Raw genomic sequence first — 9,833 nt, forward strand, 5'->3', positions numbered from 1 at the left:
AAGGGCTCCCACAAGCATATTAATACACTCCTGTGTCCTACAGATGCAAGTAAACCCAGCCGGATATTTAACGGATATTCAGTAACTTGCTGCCACACAAATACATTCACATATAGTGATAAAACAAGCAAATGATAAAGAAATGCAGGAGGAAATGTGGAACACCAGTTAGAACGGTTAGCAATGACTGTGTGGTTAAAGAGTATGGACGAATACTCAGTGTCCCCAGCAGACCCGACATTTTGCCACCCTTTATTTATATTTAAACCCCATTTATATATTTTAATTGATTATCTTTTACTGCTGCTTATCCCACATAACATTGTCACCAATAAACTACATCACTATCTGTCCAGCCTCAAGCAGAGGCCATAGATTATTATATTATAAACCTTATGCATATTCTCCATGACTGAGGAGAGAAAGCCAGGATCACACTGCCGCCATTTTCCATCTATATTCTTTGGTTACGAGTGGCAATAAATGTGAAGCCTGGTTGAGATTAGAGAGCTGTCCAGAGTTGGAAATGAGAGCCTAGTGTTTATCCTGCTGGTCAGGCCTCCTGGGCAACAGTGACAGACACTAGCAAGGCTGAGCAAGCAGCCCCTAATATTTAGAGGGTAATAAAACCTAATACGAAAATGCAAAGGCAGTTTTCTCATCTGTTATGAGCTGATTTGTTCAAGTTCTAGAAAATAAAAAATGTTTTTATCTTCCTCTTTCCATTGTAGATGACTGAAGAAGTTGTCTGTTGGTTCACTCGTGTCTCGTTATCCATTATTATGTTTAAACTGCACTGCTTATATCCGTCAGCCCTCTGCACTCAATGTGAGAGGACACAAAAAGCCATTTCGCCGGTACCGGAAGATGATTGTCAGAGGCGATACAAAACCCAGCAGAGTTATCTTTTCATTGCAATAAGGAATTGATCTAAAACGTCATCAGGACTGCTGTCTTTTTCTGTTCATCTGCTGTTCAGGATGGTTAACCACAGAGATATGGTGGTGACAGCTCGGTCCATACATTCAACCCCAACCAGAAAGAAGAAAAAATAATAGGTCACATTAAATTCAACGTCTCACTAATCAGTCTTAGAAGTAGTATAGATTCAAGGAATTCTGCAGTTATATGCAAGGTAGTTTATCATATATTATATTCTTGTTTGCTATGAGCAAAGATATTCCATCTCATACATTGATTACTTTTCCCCAAAGCCAATATGCAATCAATCTCAGTAACAGCCATAGGTGTGAATATCAAGCATGTCTTGTTTTATCTGAGACTGGCAGAGAGGGCACGTTCGACATCATGCCACACTTTACACTTACATCAACTGAAGGAAAATCCTCCCCCAGACGGGACTCTTACACTGTCATTACAATAATTTCCGATATTTTCCACTTACAGTTATTGGAACATTGAAGGTACAAAGCTAGAATATTATTTATAATAACACAGGTATTTTGGTTCACTATAATTTTGTTATATTCTGTTGAGTTAAAAATGAAAGTTGGTTGGTTTGTTATTCCTTTATTTGAACATGTAGTCTAATTCAGATCAAGATCTCTCTTTTGAGAGAGAAGCCTGTGCACAAGAATGAACGTATACATTAAGCACACACACTATTAAAAGTTTCAAAACAACACACACTTTACTCAATAGGCAATAAGCTCCACAATAAAGAAAATAGCAACAAGTGACAGGCCAATAATGTTCAAAATCTTCCAAACGAATGACAGATTTTCGCGCCTTTGTTTAGTTAATGTATTCAGATGTTGCCTACTATAAAGTACCTAACTATGATGCTACATTGGAATGAATGTGGAATATGTAAACAATCACAATATTCATTTTATAACCTGATATCCATCCTCTTGGATATTTTCTGCCATGCTGGATATTATTTTACCAAGCCGAGTTGTATAACTCTAGGAATTTAGAGAAATGCATAATTAATTTATCCTCCATTATGTCTGTCACGGTGAAGACACACTGAGCATGGCGCGTGGATGTAGTAACCGCGACGTCACCCATTGGTTTGTGGACTACCATTTTGAAGACTTGAATTTGGCATTTTAACCAAAAAGGTTGGAGTAGCGTTAGCATACGAACGCTAAATCACCAGCTATTGATATCACTAGCTAGCTAGCTTGGTTAACAAGCTGCATCGATAATTCCTTTTAACTGTGATATTAGTTGGGATGTTCATTTTGGCTAGCGAAAAACAGGCTTGTTTGTAATGTGGACCAAGACCGTTTTTTTGTACCAGGTTGTTAACATTGGGCATTTTAACATGGGGGTCGATGGAGATTGCTCCCTTTTAGAGCCAGCCTCAAGTGGCCATTTAATGAACTGCAGTTGTTGCCACTTCTGCATAGGCTTCACTGCTCAGACCCAGAGGTTGCCACTAGATCTACTACAGCTTCCACTAAATGGCAAAAACTGTGAAAATATAGTACAATTAAATAAATATTTTTTGGATTTAAATGTGAGTAGAGAATCATATCTGAGGAATATGGTATGGTCATGGAGTGACTGCATGTAAATGTCCTGTTTTCTTTTCTTGTGAGAATTGGTCAAAGTTAACTCAACCTTAATTGTAAAGAACATCTTGATTACACTGTATGGACATCCATTTAGCTTATCAACTTTTAACTGTTTCAGCCCTCGAGGACACTAACCCATGCACGCGCACATGCACCTGCCTCTCTCACGCCTCGTGTGCTTTCTCCACGTCACTTCATCCTCGGATTTCTCACTTGAGGCAGAAGAGAAAGAGGAAAGAAACAGACGCAACTCCCCCCCCCCCCCCCGCTTTCTCCAAAGCCCTCGGTAGAGCGGAGCGGACTGGCAGCAGATATAATCACTGTGCTGTGCTGATGCAGCGACCTTCTGTCTGCACCGGTGGGATTGTCCAATAATACTGCACAACACAGAAAAGTCAATTACATTATTTTTTATTGTTCAGCTGAGAAAAGTCGTCGGACCTTTTTCAACGTTTTCTGGTAAGTGTCTTCTAAGATTACTTTTATTAATGTACTGGGTTTTATCCCTCGAAACACTTGAAGAAGAAAGAGAACACGTCTATCTCTCCTCTATAAATATAGATTTGAGTGTGTGTGTGTTTAATTATATTGATTAAATTCACAGACTGTGACCCCCTCTCTTGATGAATGTACATATTAATTCTCCAATTGAGACCCCCTGCAGCTTAATAAAGCCACGTTTAGTTTTATAAACTAATTTAAGCTCTAATTTAAGTACATTTTTATTTGAGTTCTGCAGATATTGAAATTATTTTTGCATGGTATTGCACTATAAATAGAATATTACTGATCTCCTTAAGCAATAACTTTTTTTCATTTATTTTAATGAAGCACTACCTCAGTGGAAATCACCTAATGATCATCATGAGTGTAAAACCAAGCTATTTGAGATCATTGGTCAAATCTTTTGAGAACATCATTATCATCTCTTTGTCTGTCTTTTTTTTACATTAAAAGAGCGTGCACTTAATTGCCTTGTGCTACCGTATCAATATAAATCTGGTATAATCTGATTAAATGTATTATTTCTTTATTCTAATTGGTTTTATATTATTATTTTGCTTTACCTCATATACTTGCAGGGGGATTTAAGTGACCACTTTTGCAGCAAATCAAATGCCCCGTCATCACACTGAGCCTAGTCTGTGATGTTGGCTTGCTGTAAAGTGACAATGTCCTAAGTAATTACAATAACTTGTTTGCTACACATAATCACCTCACCCACTAACATTTTGTGACAGAAAATATCATACATGCCAACATGATTTATTGCGTACTGAGATTTTATGTAATCTGTGTTGATCATATCTTGTCGTCATGACCCTGACCCTGCATGAGGAATGCTGAGATGGGAACTTTCTGTTCCAGGTGAAGATGCACTGCTGTTGCCAAAGAAGATTCAGCGTGTTCAAAATGTCATCTGCACACAACTAATCTAATAATTAACTCAATGAATCATTGACATATACAACACCAGAAGGTTGTGAGTTCAATACCAGGGCTGCCACCATTGTGCCCCTGAGCAAGGTACTTAACCCTAAGCTGCTCCAGGGAGACTGTCCCTGTAGTTAGTTCTCTGTAAGTCACTCTGGATAAGAGCGTCCGCTAAATGGCCTTTTAATGTAATGTAAATTGACACCATGTACCAAAAAGTAGCATAATTTTTCACCTAATTTGTTGGATCTGAAATATAAGTCTTTCTAAACATAAAATAATAGAGACATGGGGGACTCCAACATCAGCCACATGGTAGCAGCTTATACAGACATGCAGGAGACTCTCCCAACAGGCAAGTTGGATCATTACATGGACAGCTATGATATGGACTATGGCATCCCTCCTGATGAGATCCCAGACACCACGCAGGGCCAGGCCTTCTTTTTGGCCACCATTGTTATCGGTGTGGTGCTTGTCTGCATTATGGTTGTCTGTGGATGCGGAAATTTCATATTCATTGCCACGCTGACACGCTACAAAAAGCTCCGCAACCTGACCAACCTGCTCATTGCCAACCTTGCCATCTCAGACTTCATTGTGGCAGTGGTGTGCTGCCCGTTCCTGGTGGACTACTATGTGGTGAAACAGCTTTCCTGGGATCACGGATTACTGCTGTGTGCCTCTGTCAGCTATCTCCGGACAGTGTCACTCTACGTTTCCACAAACGCATTACTTGCCATTGCAGTTGACAGGTGAGTGTATTATTTCTGTCATATTTCTGTGGGTTTATGTGTTCAATCCATTAAGCCGCAAAACCTTCGAGCATTGTCTCCGGAGATTTGAATCTATAACGCTTTCACGTTTTTATCTGGCAATATTCTCTCCTCTCCTCAAAGAGCCTCACACAATCCATAATAATCAGGACTTTGCTCATCTTTGTTGGACACTTAAAGTTTAATCGCAGTGGTTCTAGTCCCCACTGGTTCTATGTTTACTTTTATCCATGCAAGCAATCCTTTTCATTGCACAAACTGGGACTATACTGCACTTGAGGTATGTCTTGATGTATAACTTATCAAAATAAATTATTTGTACACACTATCACTCCTTCTTCAAAGGATTATGTAAAAACATGCTTTAACTCATTCTTGACTGTTAATTAGCTTGAAAACAATTCCCTTGCTACTCTGTTCAGTATGCAACTGGTAGATATCCTCTCCTGATGAATCTGTGTATCCTTATCCATCTGTGCCAGCTACATTATCGATTTAACGCCCCTGTGGCACAGGCTGAAATATACTTCAAACATCAACGGGTTGAAGGAGGAAATCATGCTGTTTACAAACCAAACCAATCACCATCTTGCAATGGGATCATACCAGCCGCAACACCACATTGGGCCATAAGGGTAAAGTCGGGGGGCATATGGCCCCTTCTTCACTTCCTAGCCTTTTACTTCTGTCACCCTTCCTGGGTCACTTTAATCTGAACTACACACCTGTAAAGTTTTGCTCGGACCATGCCTATTTTCGAGCTCGACTGTCAAGTTCCGTTAATGCATCTTGCAGGGTTGTGACGTTGTGACTAAATCTGTCCACATACAGACAGACATTTCAACACCTGTCATCATACTCAAAACGGCTTCTGTGGTAGTTCCTGCTGTCTCCAGGATCACATTTTGCCATGATGACACACAAAGACTCACAAGCTAAAAACAATACCAGCGTCGCGGCTGGTAAAATTCCAGTATTTTACACAATAGAGCCCTCATGTATAAACGAAAAATACAGGAGAATTTTCAGATTTCAAAACAACCAATAAAAGCATTTCTGGCACCTCCATTGCTACAAAGTACTTTCATCAAAGCACAGCTACACACATGCTCAATAGGCCTTTTTCACACAAGACATGTTTTAACCTGTCTCACTAGGAAAAGCACAGGTGTAGATAATACAACTAATTATGGCTGGGTTTCATTGAGCTGCTTCAAGGTCCTGCACGCTGACTCACTGTACTGTCACGGCTTAATGGGACACTTGAATATGACAAAGCCATCGTTAATGTGATTAGCAGCACCTGTGCTTTCCCTTTTTCAACAAGTCAAAAATGTCTTTAGCACTTTATTCACATAAACTTTAAAGGCCCTTGGGATTTACAAAGCTCGATAAATGAAGCTAAGGATCATGATTGCTTTGGGAGAGGCACAGATCATCAACACTGTATTGCTGTTACCCATACAGTAACATGGCACTTCCTCTCTCTAATTGATTGAACTGACTGGTTAATTGCCTGCACCTGTGTATTGGATATTAGGGCCCTAAATCCAAGGTTATGTAAGCATTGATGAAAGTGTGAGTGACTCAAATGGTTGCTATTGTGTTTTGTCTTCCTTGTGGCATACTTAAGTCCTTTTGCACAATGCAATAACGTTATGACTGTTTATTTTAGGCTTTCCTCCCCTGTTTTGTGTGTGAGAAGTTCAGTTTTCCAAATTTAAAAACTGAAAACCCTGACTTCGAGAGAACCCAGGTCTCCAGAACGCAACCTCCACCACCACTTCCACTCCCTTGCTTTTCCTTGCATTACATGAATGTCACATTACTGTATTGCCTTATAGTGCACACCTAAATGTAGGGTGCACAAAACATCCACAGAAGAAGCGTGTTTAAACTGTAATATGCCTTGCGAGGAGATTTAAACGCAACATGACGGCTGTGGCTGATAAGTGTTTAATGTGCAACATGATGATTATAAAGTACAGTATTGTTCAGGTAATAATCCTCCTGACTTTGTGTGAGCTTACTTATGTTAGCCACAAAACAATAATAACTTATAACTTACTATTATAACTTACTGAGTGCAGCCTGTTATAGAGAATCCACAGGGCTGCTGCCAAGTTAATGGGTGATAATTTACTTCTTGGTGGTTGTCATGAATTTGAATGTGGCACACAGGCTGCTTATGTAAATCGTAAGTGTATTCTAAGGTAGTGTAAATGGTAATAATGCAGCTGAAAAATGTTTTGAATACGGTTCAACGGTGTTAGAAAAATATACATTTAAAGAGCATTTTTAACAAATGAACCACTGAATTGAGTTTGTTGACATTTAGCTGAAGCAACTTTCACATTATATAATGTATATCAATGGTAATATAATTAAGAGGTTGTTCTGTAATGATGCTGCTGATTAACATTCAGAACATGATGAACTTTAATGGAGCTTCAACAAGTGTAATTAAGAAACACGACCAATAATACACAGAGGAACATTGGACAATTCAAAGTGTTTTTTCATATCTATTTAAGTGCGGGTTAAACAAACAACATACTGCATGTAAATAAGACAGCTTTACAGTCACCTGTACATTTTCTTTTACTTCACCCTCAAAAAGACACATTTGTTTATCATAATTAAATAACAACAAATATATTTTTCATATATGTATCAATTATTTTTATGTCTTGTACATTTTACCCACAATTTAGCTAAATTCAGCCTGATATATTGAACATTTTTGTACATTTTGATATATTAAAATATACTTTTTATATATTACTGTTATCAAATAATCTAGATGTTAACAATTTGAACAAACAAGAATCACTTTTGTATGTTAGTTCATGCATTTACCTTTTACTTTACATATTGATAAGAGATTGTGCCCTAAGTATAAACAAGCCTGTATACTTTGTGACTCCATAAAATCAGCATGAACAATTCAGTTCACTGAATAATATAGCACTATCTAATGGACTTCAATCTTCCATGAGCGACAGAAAGCTATTTGCCTAATGTTTTGACTTCACATAGAAGTCAAAAAAAGTTGATTTGATTGCATTGTATTTCTAGTTTTCCCCTGCCTCTTCAATGCAACAATATGTCTGTGTTCTTCCAGGTACATGGCTATAGTCTATCCTCTGAGGCCTCGAATGAAGTACCAAACTGCCTACTTCCTGATAACAGTAGTCTGGATTGTTCCCATTCTGATATCAATTCCCTCTGCCTACTTTGCCTCTGAGACCATGTATCCTCATGGCAGCTCCCCAACCACTCACAAAGTCTTCTGTGCCCAGATCTGGCCTGTGGACCAGCAAGCCTACTACCGCTCCTACTTCCTGTTTGTTTTTGCTGTGGAGTTTGTTGGGCCTGTGATTGTTATGGCAATGTGTTACTCCCGAATTTCCCGCGAGCTCTGGTTCAAGAGTGTCCCAGGTTTCCAGACGGAGCAGATTAGGAAGAGGTTGCGTTGTCGCCGCAAAACAGTGATGGTCCTGATCGGGATCTTGACAGCGTACATCCTGTGCTGGGCGCCCTACTATGGCTTCACCATCCTACGAGATTTCTACCCGACGCTCATCTCCCGGCAGAAGAACTCATTAGTGGCCTTCTACATCATCGAGTGCATTGCCATGAGCAACAGCATGATCAATACCTTCTGTTTTGTCAGCGTCAAGAATAACACAGTTAAGTACCTGAAGAAGATTGTACTGCTGCGCTGGAGGTCCACTTATGACCCCCGTAACACTGTGGACGAGATGGATATTAGGACCTCCTCCATGCCTGTAACAGAGGAGATTGATTGCATTACTTTAAGGTGAAGAGAAGAAAGTCTTTACCATAACCATCATTTAGATTTTGGATGTTGATATACAGAAGAGTTGACAGTGATGATCACATTTAAAAAAAGGTATCAAGCATCCTGTAGCACAAGTAAAGGTCAAACCCTAAACATTGGTTGATTACCAACATATCTCAAACGTTGATTGTCAGAAATATATACAGGACTTTCATTTGAGGTATTATGAGAATGTAATTGTTGTGCTGTAACAATACGCTGTGGTATTGTGAACTGTTGTAGCTCGTATATAATATCTATTACATGTAAGACTTGTGAATACAGCTTCTACTGCCGTTACTTATCTACGATGTTGACTACAGATAATCTTTGTATTCTACGTATCTTTTTTAATATTGATTTTAGTGAAGTTAAATAACTAAATATTAAATATACTGTTTTTATTCTGGGTTTTTTTGGTCAATGTTCAGTAAAGATGTCATCGTGTGGAATGTAGAGCATTGGAAGAAGTCTTTTGAATGTCTTAAAATAATATTTATTTTCTTGAGTATTTATCCTCAAAAACAAATACATTGCATGCACTTTGTAGACTATTGTGTTGTATGTGTGCTTATGGTAATAAAAAAAACAGACACTGGAGAGAAAAGCTGGTTTTGTTTATTGAGCTTTACTTAATAATAAAGAGAATCAGGAGTGGTAGGATTTATTTGTTAGTCATGTTGGCCAAACACATGTGCACACATGTGAATATTCAAAGCCTAAGCGCTGTTCCTGTTCTCATGATATCGAAGCAATTTCTGGGTCCTTATAAACAATGTGGATTAATAACTTTTATGTGGATACATTCACAGTGGATGTGCATAATGAAGTGTTGAAAAGTCACCTTTTTAAACAACATAAAGCCTCAGGTTTTGGTGTGACTCTTAGGTTCTCTTTTCTGATTTATTTTGTTGACTCGACTATCTTTTAAACTTGTATCCTGAAAGCCATTTTTGGGTTGGCCAGTGTTACAGCCGAGGCTGTAGGCAAATAAATCGTATTTAATGATATACAGTTCAGTATGAGCTGCAGGGGGTCTAGTGCAGAGTGGAGCCATTGAATGGAGAAGGCGGAGGTATGATGGGGGTTAGGGCTGAAGCCAAGGGAAAAACCGAGCAGGCTGGAGAGCTAAAAGACATGGGGGGGGGGGAATCAGGGAGAGCAGGGACAGGATGCAGCAGAGGGAGGAGGTTTGGAGGCAGAGGCAGAAGTCAGGCTGGAGGAAACTACAGA

At 39.0% G+C, this 9,833-nt stretch overlaps 1 protein-coding gene across 1 annotated transcript; it reads left to right on the plus strand.

Moving 5' to 3' along the window:
• Nucleotides 1-2,877: 2,877 nt before the first annotated feature.
• Nucleotides 2,878-9,201, plus strand: prokr1b (prokineticin receptor 1b). The gene is made up of 3 exons (XM_029449188.1): nucleotides 2,878-3,005; nucleotides 3,915-4,735; nucleotides 7,881-9,201. Exons 2-3 carry the CDS (start codon nucleotides 4,269-4,271, stop codon nucleotides 8,581-8,583), a joined length of 1,170 nt encoding a protein of 389 aa, XP_029305048.1. The 5' UTR covers nucleotides 2,878-3,005; nucleotides 3,915-4,268; the 3' UTR covers nucleotides 8,584-9,201.
• The last annotated feature ends 632 nt before the right edge of the window (nucleotides 9,202-9,833 follow it).

This window comes from Cottoperca gobio, chromosome 15 (genome assembly GCF_900634415.1).
Source record: "Cottoperca gobio chromosome 15, fCotGob3.1, whole genome shotgun sequence".
In the NCBI taxonomy this organism is placed as follows: domain Eukaryota; kingdom Metazoa; phylum Chordata; class Actinopteri; order Perciformes; family Bovichtidae; genus Cottoperca; species Cottoperca gobio.